Genomic DNA, 18,368 nt, shown 5'->3' on the forward strand with positions numbered 1-18,368 from the left:
ATATCTGCCAATTAGAGTCATTGCATGTTATCTATCACTGGTAAAAAGTCAGTTGATTTAGCTTTTATAATTTTTTATTCCACATAATGTTGGGTTTGATACACAAAGGAGAAGTACAGTTGGCCAAATTCCGTTTTAAGACTTTGTTTTCCGTTTGGTGAAAACCTACAAGTTCAATGAATGAATGAATGAATAGACAAGCAGAATTAAATAGCAGAAAAACACATATTGTAATCTACAGACAACAGAGATGTAGATGTTGAAAAGGAAGAGGGATATAAGGGCTTAAGTGCAGTTTGTTTCTTGAAGGACCGATAATATGCCACAAGCACAGACCGGAATGCGACATTGAATTGACCATGATAAATGATTCATGTGTCCTTCACCACCATTTGTACTTTCCAGTTGTTTTTAAGATTATATACAGTATGAAATAAAAAACATATTTCACATCCTATACCTACGGTGGCCCACGGGTGCACAACACAACATCATTAGCGAAGCAAACAAAAGTTGAAAACACAACAACATTATTAGCACACAACACAACGACATTAACAAAAATGAAACATTTATAAAAACGCTGCATTTCAAAAAACAAGCAACTACTTACAACACCACAACATTGAGTGACAACACTGCTGTGTTCTCGGCTGATGTTGTGGTGTGAACTAATGCTGTTGTGTTGTCACTCAATGTTGTGGTTTTGTAAGTAGTTGATCGTTTTTTGAAATGCAGCGTTTTTATAAATGTTTCGTTTTTGTTAGTGTCGTTGTTTTGTGTGTTAATGTAATTGATTTTCAACTTTTGTTTGCTTCGCTAATGTTGTTGTGTACCCGTGGGCCACCGTATATATCGCTTTATCTGTACACAAGATTTTAATATGATTACATATTTATGAAACAAATTTTAGCTCACAATTAAAATGGATTTATGATTTGTAAACATTGTGACTTCTACATGTGTACATACATTATATACAAAAAGCAGCATAACACTGGACCATATAAAACGTGTGTGTTATTCGGTTCTAGTGTTCCTTCATTCCAAACCAGATTTCTCCTTTGGAATTCCAAGGGAATTTGAGATTTCCATTGAGTTCCTCATTTAATTAACATTCTGTGGAAAATAGGACCGTTTCCCGCGCCCCTGCCTTTCTGAGGGGAGTCTCCCTCCAACAAACCTTCAGGGAAAAACTGCTACAATTCTATGATGTCAAACACTACACCTGTCTCCAACATACTGCCAGTCTCTAAAGAATGACATATTCTCATTAGTCATCATTATAAAAAAGAATCACAAAATACTATCATGGATCATTAAAACACTGTGGAATAAACTCCCATTGGCAACACATTGTTAAATACTGGTCAATACTTGGTTAGTAAGAATACCAGGAATTCTCAAGAAACGCCACCTTTCCTCGTATTGCCCCATGGGCTTTAACACTTACACTGTTCTGAAACTACAGTACTGTGCAGAGTACCTAAAACTGATACACAGTAATGGCAGATCTAGGTTCCCTGAGTCATGTTCCCTTTTACATTGAAGTGGATTTGGTTTACGACAAATTCAAACCAGTGAGTTCTGTCCTGTATGAGACTATAGAGAAATATTCCATGACCTAGGAGTACATGATTCCAATACTTTAGAAAAGATTAAGTGTTCTTCTCACCTGCATATACAGTGATGTACTCACTATCTAACAAATGCTAACAATGAACCTGAACCCTGCAAGCCTGCTGCTTCTCTCTGTAAAGGTAAGCGAGAGTATATCTATATATCTATATAGATATATATAGATATATATATATATACAAAAGAGCAAATCTACAATATCTGAGATTGAGCTTTATATACTGTAAGGTGTTGGAACTACGAAGAACAGACAATGTGATTCTAATTCCACGAGCAGAGTAGTAAAAATACTTGACGATGAAAACTAAAGGAGCTACAAGATTGTATTCATCCTACCAGTGACACAATAACGTCAATGAGAAACAGCCATGAAATTGCTCCATTCTGTTCTCAGCCAACAGTTGATCTGTGTCAGAGCAGAGTCTCTGCAAGAATGGAGAAGGTGATTGTATCGGTGAACCGCCTCACACATCGATACACCCTTGAGCCTAGCCTCATCCCATCCTGCAAGTCCTGGCTTGATTCACAGGAGAATAACTGGCAGTGTGAACACAGTCATCCCCACACAACATCCTGAGATGCTCGACTGCTCCGTGCTGTTTCATGACTCAGCCGACGTGCCTTCCTGGTGGCGAGTTTAAACAGGCGCGGTCACATGACCGTTTCCCTCTCTTCCTCCACCACGGGCGAGGGTTTCTCCTCGTCGCAGGAGCGCTGTGTGACGTTGGACGGCTCCTCTTCGGGGACGTGCAACTCCTGCCCCGAGGAAGGGATTGAGTTCTCCGACACAGAGCCGTTCTTCACGTAGCCCGGTAGGTTCCGGTGGCCGTTAACGGTGACGGGCCCCAGTCGCGTGGTGAGGTGCAGGGCCAGCGGTCCGCGAGCGGTGACATTGGTCACGCTGGTGTGTGACACCATGGGTCCGTAGCTGTATGTGTTACTGCCACTCCGAGCTTTCCTCTTAAAGTCCAGGGCTAGCGTCCTCCTACTCCAGGACTTCTTGATCTCTGCTTGCACCTAACGCAAGAAAGAAAGACAGGACTATCGTAAGTGCATCTGGCATGTTCCTCCTGTCAGGGAAACTAGAAACAATCAAGTACTTACCTCGCCATTACAGAAGCAATATATAATTGCAACAAAGAATCCCTATAAAGAAAAAACATACACAGAAAAAGCATGAAAATGATGTCAAAGAATTTTCCAGACATAAAATGGACTAAATTCTGAATCAGTACAGTAAGTGTAGTAAAATTATTTGATTGAAATCGCTCTCTCTTATTCCTAACATACTACTGTGATCACATCATCATAAGTGCTGCCACAGCCAGTGCAGTTCCACATTGATTTATGCAGATACAGAGATTCTTGGGGGACCCATAGGACTGAACCTGTCCTATTAACAGAGCAAATTATTCAGCCAATCACATAATAATCCAGCTCTTGATTAGTTAGAAGTGTGTTAGCACTGGGCAGGACAAAATGTGCCTGCAACCTTCTCAGGATTTGTCGGCAGTTTCCCACATGTACCACAGTCACCACTGTACCTGGAAAGAGTTGAAAAGCATCTCGTAGTGCATCTGTATCTGCCAAGGAACCCCGGTAACTTCTGTGTACGGCATGGCCATGAACACAATGTAGTGGACCCCAAACAGAGGCGTCAGCACCAAGGTTGACTTCAACAGTTTCCTGCGAAGGAAATTAATCCCAGCAGAGATTGGCGTCATTGTACGCATCACAGAGCCACCTTCCTTTTTTTATTTGACAAATCAAGAGAGGACTGTCAGAAACAGGTGCAGGGTCATACCTGTACTGCTGTCGTGTGTCACATCTGCCGGCATTGGTTTCTCTTAGCTTGGTTGCCAGAACTCTGATTATATTTAGGAACAGCAGAAAATTCACCTGAGGGGAAAATGTGAGGCAAATGACAGCAAGTTTAATAACGCCCCATTCAAAATGGTGGATAATGACACTCCTGATAGTGGTGTACAATCATGCTCAAACAGTCTGAAGCAGGAGGAAACCTGTGGTTGGATCACTTACAACGATGGCAGTCAAGATGGGTATCTGAACTATCCATTTCAAATTGCCAGCACTTAGGTCCCAACACCTGTGAGGGATAAACAAGGCATTTATCGAAAAAATAGACTATGCAAAAGGTATAATCATGTATGCTCGCTAGGCAGGTTTGTGTTGGTGGTCTGAAACCTGGGATGAGGATATAGAAGAACACACAAGGAGGTCTTGGTAATTGTTCATAATTATGTGCTGTATGTTGGTCTTTCAACCATTTGCCACATGAAGTATTTCTCTCACAGAGTGCACCTTTACAGGTGAACTTCAGCCTTTCGGTGAACCATTATTGTGAATATGCTTTCAGCACTAACATAAGCAAAACGGTTATCTCTTGGTTATTGTACCAGTCAGAGTCACTTACTCTGTGTCTGCCAAGGTGGCTCGAACACTTGCCCAAACTGTCACAAACATAGCTGGAACTCCTGAGGAAAAGGACAACACGATAACACGTATCTGCATTTGACAGCTCCTGCAGAAATGCGGCAGGCTCTGTGGCATAATATTGTCAACAATTATGTAGCGTTGTCTTTTTTTCCTTTATGTGAAAAAACTGGGCAGCACAGCATCCACATTGTATGCGCTGTGCTGATATGGAAGTAACACGCACAGTGTGTACAATGCAGGGGCTGTGGGCTTACATCTTTGATCTCAGCTTCAGAGTTTGTCTTGTTTTGTCACACAACAAAGCCCAATCATTTCCCTTGTTCTTTTGAAAACCTAGCCTACGTGAATCCTTGGAGAAAATCTGTTTTCGGAGAAATGCATATGTTTGTCTACTGACAGATCAAATGCTTTATCTTAGAATGTGTAGCGTGATTGGGAACACTTACCCCAACCAATCATAGTAAATCCCCAAAGATACTTCCTGTCAGAGAAGAAGGTCATGAAGATGAGACTGTGAAGATAAAGGCCTTCCACCAGGATCCAGTAGTAGTTAGTGGCCAGGAAGTACAAGAACAAGGTCACAGCCACCTTGCAGCCAATCTGAGACACATCAAAATGCATCTTTATTATCTCATTATACACAACAAATCTAGCATTATTTATTACTGACAGGCACAAGTACAACCTTGAATGTACTGTGTCCCACATAACTACTGTAAATGGCATCTTCATTCATGTTCTCTTCCACGGACGTCAGTTACAGTAGGACTCGTGCTAATCCCGTTTATATTCATCCAGCACGTTTATGTCGAGATGTCTTAGCATCACAGTGTTCAAGTTCAAGTCTTTTATTTGTCAGGTACACAGAACAACACAAGGTTAGACTGGGCACTGAAATTCTTAAGACAAGACAATGCAAGCACCTGGCATAACATAAAAGTACACAGAACATAATTTACATCTATGCTGAGCTTAAACAAGTGAAACTTCCTAAATATACAGATAGCAATAAATAATCGACTATACCAACCCTATACTATACCCTCCCTATACCACTATACTAAGTGGATGTTCACATCACAAGTGCACCCCGTTGATTGTGAGTGGGCCATGAGGGAAGCCAGCCTCTGTATATCTAGCTACAGTGCGCACATTGCTGAATGATCTGGATTGCATATTCTATCTACAGATCCTCTACCAGAGGCTCATGACAGCTAATCATCTTGAATATTTCTTCCTCCTGTCATTGGTCTCAGTGTTGCAACCTTGTTTTACTAGTATAGAAATGCCCTGCCATTGGTCTGGTCTGTTTAGAAATGAGAGAATAAGACATTTGACAATGTTGGTGAGTCATATGTACCAAATGCTGAACGAATCGCTCCTAAGCAACAGATACAGAATTATCCCAGGATTACGTTTCTTATGGCACGGTGCAACCAAAGCATCGCCAACAAGGATTGTAAAAACAGAATTACAGTACTTAAAGAAATAACAGAACCTGTACTGTATTTCTCCCAGTCAGGGTTTTTGTCCTCTGTACTTACAAACTGGGTTTTATTGGCTGGAGGTGCTTCAGTGATGGACTTGAGATCTTCCACACTGACGCGCTCCATGTCCTCCAAGACCGAGCCAGAATACAAGACCACGTCTTTCACAAAGATACTGATGGCCCGCAGCATGAAGGACACAAACAGGTGCATGTGGATGTAGTTCCTGGTGCAATGCAACCGCCTAGAGGTAAAAAAAACAATGCAAAGGTCTCATTAAATGAAACAAGGGTGTTGGCTTTGTCACATACATCATCAGATGCTCTTTCTGACATTACAACATGCCCTTTTCACACCTGACCATCACTACAGGATGGAGGGAAAAGACATGCCAAGGGGGCATTATACGAATACAAGTTAAGTGTGTGTGTGTGTGTGTTTCACACTTTTGAACAATACTCATCCTAATTAGAGCCAGCTGAATTCTGTGCTGAGTGTAACACATTCTTGAGTTTTAGAGGCTGGAAATGCACAAATATTGAATTGCAGGGCTCAAAGTGAGCTGTAAAAACTCAATTGCAAGCATATGTTGTGCAGACCCAAAAGCATGAGAATTTCCTCCCAGGAAAGCAAAAGTTTATCTGTCAGATTTTTAGCAAAACATCCTTTTGAAACCTTAGGAAATGGATGGAGCTTTTGAGGAAACCAACTGTTTCAACCTGATTACAGGTTATCCTAAACAAAACAAATTAGCTCTATCCTATAACATCATCCCTTCACATTTTATCCTTTGGTATATTTCAGTATTTAGTAGGGACATGGTTATATAATTTAATGAAGATTGACTTTCTCATCAGATTTGGTCATCGTTAGATTTAATGAAAACAACCGTCCGTCTAATCAGTTCCTACTCATTATTTATCCAACCCATTCCGCTCATTAGAGACATGGCTACTTGACAAGCTGTCCTCAGGGTCTATTGATTTGAAAGGTGTGGGGGGATAATGAATCTTGTAGACCCCCCCCCCCCTGCAAACAACATTTATGAACTCCCATGTCTGATGGTTTAAGAGCTGACATGTTGAAGGGGAGACATGGCTGGAGTGCTCTGCAGCGAGCGCGCTGCAGGGACGGCAGCAGAAGGCTCCTGGGATTCCCCATTAAACTCGGTTGGCCCATAGGCTTCCTGGTGCCTGTTTGGAGCAGTGTTAAAAGGCTGTTCCGTCAAAACCCTTGGTAAGGCACGTCTGCCACAGCACCGGTAAACAAATCTTTCCGCACTGATTTCTGATACTCCCTCCGCTAAACAAAATGAACAAAAAATGGATAAGTTCCCATGCATTAATCAGTGGAGGGGAGATATGAAAAGATGGACTGTTTGAATGGACAGATGATGAATGCAACCTTGTGTGAGGATACTAATTTATGCTATATGTTACCTGAAAGTTGCTTTGTTTGCTGTGAGACACTTTGGGGAACATTTTGTAAATTAGTGACACTATAGTGTCCTGGCATCCCTTTTCAGATGAGAGCATCTCACTTAGAAGACACTTCAAGACAATATTTGCTTGTGTCAAACATGTCAAGTAGACAGACTGACACAAACAATAACTAATGCTTTCTGATGAATTTCCAAATCCCGAAATCAATGCGTAAGGAAATAACAAAGAATGTAAATGTCAACAAGACTGAGCGTGTGTTCCACACAGGCCTCGAGGCAACTACCTCAAAGATGAGCATCTCTAATCTCTTTAAAAGTCAAACGTGCATGCAAAAGGCAAAGGTGGGCTGTGTGGACATGTTGCACGCTACCTCTCTTTCTTTTATAGAGTACTACAGTAGCATTATTCCGAGCACTTATGTAAACATTTTAAGGACTTCATTACAGGCATTTTCATGCTTCTAATCTACAAGTTAAACAGTATAAGGATGAACTAATGTGTTTAGATGCTGTGCTCAGCATCCAATTAAATTTGTCTTTTGGGGTTTTCTATCCGTCACTCTATCCTTAATCCCTGACCCCGGGTATGGTTCACTGGTCTGGGGGGGACAGGAAGAGGCTATTGACTTGAGTTTTCCAAAGACAAAAACCACTCACCGGAAATATCCCAAGATTACTACAGCCACCATAAGTGATCCCAGAGAGATGGAGTAGCCCACCGTATAAATGAGATACAGCCGGTCAAAGACTTCCTGTGGTAGGAGAAATGAGAAAGAAATAGCTTGACATGTCTAGAAACATTACACCACTAGGGTACAAAAAAAATGGACATACCGCATTGTAAAATACTTTTGAATGGACATACAATTGTAGCATATTTTCATCAATTTAAAACACACAAACGCAGAGAATAAAAATGACTGGAGACGTATCCACCAGCGAAAAGTACTTTATATTGTTCTGTGCTCGTTGTTTTATTAGTCAATCAAAAGTTCCAAACACTAAAGCTGTGTTCCTCCCTATCTGTGCTCATCCACCAACACAGACAACTGGACAAACCACTGTGTGGGACAGATAGTCAAATTGCTCCAGTGGAGGGGAAGACATTTTCCAAACCACCCACAGTGGGACATTGCATTGCAACACACGAACAGGGAAGCAAAAACAGCTCAGCGTGGACCCAAAGGTCAATATTACATTAGCATACAGGTCCTTAGACTGTGATTACTTCCTAAACGATGATTGCCTGTGACAACAAGCTGCCACCAGGCCACCGAGGTGTCTCCAGCAACTGGACTGCTTTTAATGAAAACAGCATTTGGGTTGAGTGATGTGGCTGACGAACTGGGTGGGGCTGCTGGGGCTTCCAACTGAGATGACTACAGAGAGCAGGCAGCCAGAGGACATGCTGGGTTAGCAGGGCCTCTAACCAGGGTCTCTGGATCAACACAGCCTGTGGAAGGGGGCCAACCCCGGGGTGAGGTAACCAGAGACTCCACTGCTGTTATCATTTAGCACCGCCACTCGCTGCCAAACGGAGGGTCTCTAAGTTGTGGTGGTGGCGGTGCGCGGTGCAGTAATTGTGCTGTGAAGATTTTTTTGTTTTGCGTATAGGCAGTTTTCATTAAAGTGCTGCAATGATTCCTGGGATCCCATCAATATAAACATTTGAAGTCTGGGAAATTGGGGCCCCGAAATGTGGATATGCCCATGTCCGCCCACATCCTTTCTGTTGATACCCTATTTTTAATAAGTGGGAGAGAAGAATTTAAATGTAGGGGGAGCAATGTGGAGAGATTTATATCAAGTATCAAGCTTTTGTGTACCATTCAGTTGTTGGTTTTTCAAGTATACAGTATGTTTTTAATAGCATACACCGGGGAGAAGCAGAATTTCAATGCTTATGGACAGAATGCTCTTTCACTCCGTCAAGCCCTCCAGCTCTGGCTTTGACAGACATTCTGTATATGACCTTCAGATGTCATGTTTTTCTTTTGCTTTGCATTAATGAAGCAGATCTGCATCTCCTCAATTTCCTAAACACTAGCCTTTAACTTTCATGGCTATTCACCAAGGCTATTTCATGGTAAACAGTAACCATTTGTGTGATCAGTCGTAGCATTTTCTTATAGATTAACAAAAGTGAAACAAGCGCAAATCATCTTTTCTTCAAAGTACAGTACTCTCAAAATAACAATCCCAATAATTTAGTGATGGCTGTGGACAAGGATACAGCATACACTTTGAAACGGTAGTGTTAAATGATGGCAGAAAGATGGCAGCTAAGTGACAAATTGTTAACCCCCCATTTTCGTTTTAAAGTGGCAGTCACACACCGATCTCATGATTGCCAGCAGAACACAATCTATACTGACTCCAGAATTCCTACCACACAGAAGGAACAGCTTGGTGGAGAGGGAAGCCAGAGATAATCTGAGAATACGTTTTATGCTTTTAACAGAATCTTTGGTCCCATAGATTACATACAGCCAGTAATGTTCATGCTAAAAAGATGTAGGAGTGCAGCAGCAAAGGAAATCTGCTTTCCATTACAACAAAAAAAATCACTGGTGACGAGACTTTCCATTTGGTGTTGTCTTTTCTTTAGCTGGTTGCTATTTTTATCTTATATGAGAGAAGGAAAACCCTGCATCTACATAATGTCTCAGAGCCTAACAAAGGGATTGCCAGACAATGAACACAGCATTGTCATTAGGAGCAGACATGCAAGGGTGTCTAATGATTGAGACACCACTGAGTGACACTCAAAGGGGTTTGATCTGACACAATGTGCCTTCCAACTATCCTGTCATTTCACAATGAAAAGCTGTTGTCCCTTAGAGGAAGGCTTTGTCACGTGTTGCGAATGCTACTGACTTATCGAAAGGTTCTGTGAAGACTAACAACCTAACCATTAAAATGTACACATGCACACAATAGCTATTGTCTAGATAGATAGATAGATAGATAAATAGATAGGAAGGTAGGAAAGATAGGTACTTTATTAATCCCGTGGGGAAATTCAGGTGTCTCTCACAGGTGTCATATTTACAATAATAACAGACGCTATGTACAGACAGTACGGTACAATACAAACAGACAATACAATAAGTTATGTACAGTGTAGATAAAATAAAATGTATATTGTAAATGTATAGTGGAAAACAGTGTATGTATTAGAGTGTATTAGGACCTCCTAAGACGCTCAGTCCGAGAACATTGGGACAACAGAGTCTTGCCGTTGTTGTAACTATTGTGCTGGAGGACAGTCGTTTCATTGTCAAAAGGACATTTCCGGATCCCAGAAACACTTTAGAGATAGCAATGCCTTTTTACCTTCTCATCGTTCTTGTAGTTGGAGAGGAATTTTGCACATTCACTGTAATTGGCCCAGGTCTTGTTGTTGCTGGTTGTGATCTCCCACGTTCCGTTGTTGTCACAGCGACGATATGCTAGGCCTGCGAACAAAGCACAAATCAGAGCATAATTGAGCTCCCCATCCCTGATTTGTCAGAAACTGTTATATACCTTTTTTCAAGGTATGCAAAATGAGAATGCAGGGATGAAAATCTAACTGGGCAGGAAATCTTATAGGGCAATATCAAAATCAATATATGCATAATTTATAACTCTAAAAGTTGATGTTGAAGTGCTCATTTAAATAGAATGAAAATGTTATTAACATTGATTCATCCTGCATTGAATGTAATCCATGGTCAAGGGGCTGTGATCAATGTCTGAGTTTTATTTATGCAGCAACTGACCAATTACAAGTTTGAGCCTTTTTGAACTCAATATTAATATATGGATGTCCCCCAATTAGCATGCTTGGAGTATTACAAACTAAGGGTGACTTTTTATCGATCACTGAATTTCTGGTACACATTTTATAAATATGACATCATCATATAATTATGTTATTAAAAAAAATCTGGAACTATATTATATACTCTTACGCAGACAATAACATCGAGACTGAGCTCAGATGTCAAAATTGAGAATGCCTGGCTTACCTTTATGGTTGAAGTCATAGATGTACTCAGGACATGAAGTGGACACCAGCTTCCCTGGAGCCCCCTCTGGCCAACAAACAATACCATCCCATTCCGGTGAGCAGAAACTATCTGCAGAGAAATAAGCAATGGTGACATTTAAGACCCGGGATGTGGAGTGTTCACTGGCTCACTCCAACGTTACATGGCCATAGGCCTTTGTTCATGTGTAACAGGAAATATTGTGCTTAGGGTTTGCCTTGTGCTATTGTACTATACTAACTAACTGAACTTATTTAAAGCCATGAGGGTATTTTTGTATGCAAATTAAGATGGCACAGCAATTGGTGGTTAAGGAAAGTTAAAATATAGTATGAGACAAGTGTGACCTTAAAAAAAGCACTGAACCATGGTTAGAATGGCTGCTTCGTATATGCTTGCTCTTTAGGGTAAGAGCTGTGACTGTTCCTTATCAAATAAAATATAAACAAATCCCTCAATAATCCACAATGTATGTTTCAAAACAGCCATGCTGTGGCTACTTTATTTAACAAAATAGAATATAAAGTATGTCCACAAAATGTTTATCTCCAGCCACTTCCACTGTCAGTGTTACACTCTTTGGATAGCTGCATAAGCAAATATGTTTCTAATGATCCATAGTAGTAGGGAATGGGCACATTTTACGTTTATGATCTCATCACCGCAGCACCCAAACACCTCACTGTATAGTGCTCGTCATTGTTCTGTTCCAGTTAATTGGTCGCAATATGGACCGTATTCTCAAGATTCCACAACAACACGTGAAAACAATGCAAACAGTGGTGTAGTGTCTGGGGGAAAACAAAGAGACTATGTTACCCTGACGGTAAGACTGAGCTACCATGTTGGAGGAGCAGAAATGTTGTTACAAAATTTCTGGCAATGTGAAGGCTAAATTAAGGATAGTATATGTAGTTGTTTAGTCAATATATAGTGTACTGTAAAGCTTTCACAAAGAAAGTGAAACAGCATCTTCATTAATTCATAAACAAAATAATAATTTAGCCATTAATGTACATTCATTTAGAACAAAAGTTTCTTAATTTTAGGCCAGTCTCTGTGAAATCCTAGTCCTCCGATAGTGGGAGCATGGTCTCTTTTACCACAGATTCCTGGCAAGAAACGTTTTTTTGGGGCTTGGCATTTATTTTCTATTATTGAAAACATCTGCCTTACTCTTACCACTAATAACTAGTTAAGAATAAAACTAAAACTGTTCTCTCTTTGCTGTAGATCTATTATTTTCTTATTCCTGTAATCAAACTTAGAGAGAAACATCTGAGGCTATGACGACATGCTTTTTATGTGCCTTCAAAATGGCCTGTCACTTGGTGCGCATAATAAGAGAGCAAAGCGTATTTGACTGATTTCAGAAGATTCTGTGTTGAGAAAAATAGAGCACCTCATTTTCAAAATCACACTGACCGCATGTCCTAGGAGTGAGAGTAAAATCGGTCTAAGGTTGTGCCATAGGTTTTATTACCATAGGACCACCTACCAACAAGCTTAAATTAAACACTGAACACACGTATATAATTTCCTATAAATTCCATGACCATTTTTTAAATATAGACGTGACTATGGGGGACTTTGGTATTGGTGATGTCACTGAGGTTTTATAATAAGGTTTTCTTTTCCCACCACACGTTTGATTCAGGCTTGCAGATGTCAAAACACATATTGCATAGAGTTCTGATATGTGCAAGCTTTCATGATGATTGCTGATGTTATTCTATACCAAGACCACGGGTTTGAATGCTGAGCTATTTTCACACTCTGCAAGGTCTGGGGCCTTCAGCCCACATCCCTTGACTGTTCTACCCAGGCAAACCTCAGTATCTACCTCAATGAATACCTTGTCCCAAGGAAGGCAATGAAGATTCAAGACCCCTATGTATTCAAGGCACAAATGAGAAAATAATACCAGACAGGACATGAAAATGTCCTTGAACGTGAAATGTAAAAAGAGTTTTGGCTTCATTGCGGTTGGCCCTCACCCTCAGCACAAAATCTGGAAAAGCAAGATCAGTTTGTAACTATTTGATAAATCACTCCACACTGCAAACAATTTAAATTAGTCATCGTTTCACAGCTCCAATAATAGTTTGGCTAACCACTGGGTTTACAGTGGCAGCGAACTGCAAGGGTGGTCAAACAGGACATGTGCAAGGCAAACCTGGACCAAAAGCCAAAGTCCTCAAAAATGCATCCAGTTGCTGTTCTGTGAGTTTTATTCAGCACATTGAGATCTGACCACAATAGAAGACCAAAACAAACCATGTTCTAAACTAAGGAAAATCTTTTTTTAGTGAACACAACCCCAAACATATTCTTAAACTGTAACACATAGGAGTTTCCGACCATTCTATGGGTCATTGGTTTTAGTTTAGCTTACAGTGCAGAAAGGCAAGGTAGCTGAGCATGGACTATAAGGTGTTTTAGGCCTGTTGACTAAACACCTATTAAGACAGATGATATGCGAATCACCAGATGAGCCTAGGTTAAGTCAAGTGCAAGGAAGTACAAATCTGAAATCAAGGACATTAAATTCAATGATCATGCTTTCTGAGGCATAAAGCACACACATAACTATTTTCTTTTTAAGGCAATGTGCTTACTCAAATATTGATTTTGTGTTATGATTCAAAATATGTGTGCCACCACACAGACCACAAGTCAAAATGACTCCACAAGTATCATCCTCTATGCAGGTTAGGTACAATGTGCACTCTGACACACAGTGTACTGCACAAAAAGGATGCCGTTTTTCCAAGATGCCAGGAACCACTTCCAGTGACATCAGAGCTGCATCCCTCTATGACAAACACAAATGCATCTCCATCTTGCCATCAAATTTTGCAAGACATGTCACACTTTCCACATTTCCCTCTGTTAGTGTAGTAAATACCAATTTCACTCAATATCACACAATAAAGATTCAATAACAAATGTAAAATCATATTCAAAATGATTGCAAGAAATAATACAGTAGGAGCAAATCTGAAGTGAGTGCTTTACCCTGGAAATATACTGCCAGGTATGTGGAAAACAGGTTGGACAGTAACACGCCACAGATGTCAAGATGGATTAAAGATGATGTTGGTCAGATGAAGAAACTAGACTCTCATCTTCGAATGCTCTGATGTGTGTCTGAGTGCTCTGCTCAGTGTTAGTGTCAGTGATGATTCAAATAAATTATTAGCTTTTTCCCATAAACATGAAAACTGTGTTGTGTAAACATGACTTTTGATGTTTGCCACCTCAGAGGGCATTTTATGTCAGATGTATACTAGAATGTGAAACCCTTGGGTGTTTGAAAACTCTTCACATTTGGTAAACATTGTGAGCCAAAATACTGTCAACTACTGTAAACCATCAGCAATAGCCTTTGTATTCCTAGTCTGAAAACAAACATTTATTGTGGTGTGCTTTTGTTTCAGGAAGATTGTTTTTAGAATGCTTGAGAACCAAACACAAGGAGACCACAATGAATCAGGGCTGAAGAGAAAATAATAGTACTTATTGAACATGGAATCCAAAACTCTTTAGTATAGTTTCACAGGCAAAATGACAGTGACCACAGAGTAAAGGATGCTGGGATCTGCTCGAAAAGTACATTCTTTATACACCCACAAGTACACAAATAAGTACCAGTTCTGCTCTTTGGAAATCCTTCTACAATCATAACTTCCTAAAACCAAACAGGAAAACTAGACCCAAAACTTTGCACAGAATAAAGAAAAAACACATCTTTCATGAGTAGTCATTACTGAAGTGAATATATGATGCCATAAACAGAGGTGACATTTAAATCAATACCAAGATAAAAAGGAAATTTACTTATTGATGTATTCTGAATAAGAATACACACAGATCAGACATGCATCTCAATTATCTGTACACTATTTACCCTGGTTGTCTGTCTGCCAAGTGTTAACATCCTAATATTGCTTCTGTTTCACATAGTTTTAGTTACTAAATAAACAACATCGTGCCTCAACTCTCATGCCCTCCGGTGTCTTTATGACATAACTAAATTGGTGCCTGGTTAACAGAGCAAACAATTAGCCTGCAGACTGCTGCAGTGGGATCGCAGGTGTCACTAATCCTATAAAAATGGGACGAGTTTGACTCAACGTAAAGGAATCAATAACACCAAAATATTTTTGCCATAGCTGTAATTACATGATAATATAACATCTATATTTCTCTGAAGAAGGTGGGAAAGTATATCGATATTCAAACAGCATGTCTAGTTTATGTAGTATATTCTAGACATGTAGACACAAATACTCACCAGGAATACTGTATTTGGACTTAATGGCACCCTCACATTTCCCTTTTGCTTTGAACAACAGGCCAATTTGTTCTTCTTTGGTGAGAACATCGTCGGCGTATACCTGCGTAGACAGACAACAACATTTTGGTTAGTCTTATTTTCGTTTAGCACACTATGCTGGGACTATTATGGAACGTGACACATGAAACCGGAGAAACATTACATACTTCACTTCCGATTTTTCATGAACCCAACCTGACAGGATTCCATGTCGACAAAGTCGACAAAGCATGATGAAACAAATTATATCAAAATATGACCCAGCTGCATCGCACTTTTCCTGCCACCACAAACAACGTCAGCCAAAAGCAGTAGGTGGTGGGCATGGATAGAAGCAAGATCAAAATCCTATCAACCCCATTTTCTTCCAACATTTGCCTAAAAAACACTTTCTTCCAGAGTGCCTTGAAAATTATGTAAACTCAGGGAATGTATCCAACTGTAAGTCAGGATGATTTGTGTTAATGTAAGTTGGTTATATATTTTTATTCCTGTCTTAACTGCTTGTGAAGCAAAGAGTTATAAAATACCTTGTGGTTCCTCTTTCCTTCTCTAAACAGTATCTGTTTCAGCTTTTGTTTATAGTCCCAGCTGGTATTCTGTGATTTTTGCCACTCTGTGGTCAGTATCTATTAGGTGCTAATCAGATATGACACCCACAAAGCGGGAAAAAATACATTTTATACCAAACTTTTTCCTCTTACACCTCCCAACATTGTCTCGACTTTCACACACTTTTCTAGAGAGCAAAATAATAGCTAAGGTGTGATTTTTCCATTCAAGGAAACGTTTTCCTTCTAATAGGTCCCATTGGCTGGTCTGCTATTTGCTCTGGGATCACTGTGCGTCAGTCACAAATATTGCTGTATTGACTTTGACAAGTGTCATCTTTGTTATAATGTGACAATAAATTCTGCTCTTTGTAGCACCTCAGGCTGTTGAGCTGATATTGACCTGCACACAACAAGGGCATTTAAAGAAAATAATCAAAGATAACCTTCAAATATTTGGAGAGGACTATCTTGAACAATTTTAAAATATTAACAAATGGTTCAGCACTCATCATTTTCAAACCATCCCTACAGACTAGAAATATACTTAATCACCTTGTCAACGTCAAAACACACTTTCTATATAAGGTAACTACTGCACAGGGCCCAACAGAGGCCCTTTAATATAGATAGATACATAGGTACCCATTGCGAAATTGTGGCAGGCAAGATTAAAAAAACTAACACAAATGATCAGTACCCTTTTTGTTAACATCCTCTGTGATTGTCCAGTGTCAGGGTGCCCTCACAGTACATCTCTCTGACCATAAGTCTATTATTATTAATTCAAGATATTTCCACTGTAAAAAGTCAGCTCTGTTGATCAATAAACATACCACACCATACTGCCTCCTAAACCTGAATATATGTTTTTTTTTATATTTGGGAACAAGGATACTTGTGTTTTTCTACGAAATACAGGCATGTTTCCAGAATTTTATATCAAACTGCAAATACTGTACCAGGTCTCTGTTTGCTGGACCCGAAACCATAATACCTCGATCCATCAATATTTTCACTACTTTCAGGCTTGAAATAAGGTTGTCCAATTCAAGCTCTGAATGGGGTTACAGAAGGAAGACATTTATGGCTTCACACAGTAAACAACCACAGATGGAACAACATTTCACCACAAGCGAACAAGGATAGATATAACCTGTTTACAGTACTGACCATGCCAATATAGAATATTCCACCCTCTCTTCCGAGGAGCTACAGTTAGATCGTTTTCACCTGAATCACTCATTTTTGTTTCTGTAGAAAGGAGAAACATGTCCAGTGACAAGCCCCCAAAAGGGTGGTGGTTCTCTCCTGTGCAAAATGTATTTACTAAATAGTAGAACAATTACTGAAGTTTATTCCATGTAACTTCCATAGGCATGTACATTTTAATCCGACAGTACACAACAGTATGAGCTAACAAAACGGCATTACAGCCATTTTACATGAATCATTGCTTCCGTGATCTATTTATAATCTGTCACAATCATTAAACATGTGACATCTGTGAAAATTACAGTATTGCCTTCAAGGACACAGCTGTCTTTGAAAAAATTGTTCTCTGCACTTGCCAAAACCATAAAAAACCATACAATCTTACATGGCTACAGTACTTATGGTACAGTACTATAACCAGTCTAGGAGGGGAGATAACCTCAGCCAATAAAGTATCAGATAGTAATCAACCATAAAAGAGAAGAGCATCCTGAGTCTCCTGATTCTTTTGGAAAACTATTCCTTCTCCACTGGCTGTACTCCAAACCACCAAAGTAAATAGGACTTTCACATGGAGAAAACTTGCACATTCTTATTTACAGCATTTCATTCAAGATACAGTATTCCATTTGTTAAATACTTCAGAGCATGTGCCAAAAAGAAAATTTGATAAATACACGCAAAATAAATATAGGAGTTTTCACCACGGGTCCTCAGAATACTGACTCTTCTAAAATGAACCGCAACATCTCTGTTTGTCTTGGGTGACTGACTAAAATGAATTCTATACTCAATCTGTGGACCATTAGTTTCCTGCATAAAGGCTGACGTAACAAGACCCAAGATCAGTATGGGAACCCAATTAGTAGATTACTGTTGGACAGTCAATAAAGCACTCGGGTTTAAACACCTATGGTGCAGAGAGATTGACACAATGTGTAGGTGTAATTAATGTAATGAAAATACATTGTCAAGACAGACAGATATCTGATTTCCATTGCATGAACATCAGTTCTGATTGTGGATGATCTTATACAATGGATCTTTTTTGAGAAAAAGCGGTTGTGGTGAACCAAATCCATTTCCTATTGAATTGGTTTGTTAAATTCTGCAGAGACTGGGAAAGGAGGACTCTCAGGAGGTCTGAGCAGAAGGAACTAAAACACTCATGGTTTGGACAATTTGTATGTTAACACGACATCCCAA

The 18,368-nt window shown here is 39.8% G+C and overlaps 1 protein-coding gene across 1 annotated transcript in view; it reads right to left on the bottom strand.

Annotated features, from left to right (window-relative positions):
- Window positions 1–787: 787 nt before the first annotated feature.
- Window positions 788–18,368, bottom strand: part of pth1r (parathyroid hormone 1 receptor) — a 28,952-nt gene continuing 11,371 nt past the window's right edge. The window contains exons 2-13 of the mRNA XM_047028253.1: window positions 15,355–15,457; window positions 11,037–11,147; window positions 10,360–10,481; window positions 7,681–7,775; window positions 5,640–5,826; window positions 4,542–4,695; window positions 4,073–4,133; window positions 3,679–3,745; window positions 3,443–3,537; window positions 3,183–3,324; window positions 2,743–2,784; window positions 788–2,655 (exon numbers count right to left, since the gene is read on the bottom strand). Of these exons, the coding sequence (XP_046884209.1) occupies window positions 2,290–2,655; window positions 2,743–2,784; window positions 3,183–3,324; window positions 3,443–3,537; window positions 3,679–3,745; window positions 4,073–4,133; window positions 4,542–4,695; window positions 5,640–5,826; window positions 7,681–7,775; window positions 10,360–10,481; window positions 11,037–11,147; window positions 15,355–15,457 (1,545 nt within the window). The 3' untranslated portion in view covers window positions 788–2,289. The remainder of the gene's footprint in view (window positions 2,656–2,742; window positions 2,785–3,182; window positions 3,325–3,442; window positions 3,538–3,678; window positions 3,746–4,072; window positions 4,134–4,541; window positions 4,696–5,639; window positions 5,827–7,680; window positions 7,776–10,359; window positions 10,482–11,036; window positions 11,148–15,354; window positions 15,458–18,368) is intronic.

The sequence above is a fragment of the Hypomesus transpacificus genome, chromosome 10, assembly GCF_021917145.1.
Source record: "Hypomesus transpacificus isolate Combined female chromosome 10, fHypTra1, whole genome shotgun sequence".
NCBI lineage: Eukaryota > Metazoa > Chordata > Actinopteri > Osmeriformes > Osmeridae > Hypomesus > Hypomesus transpacificus.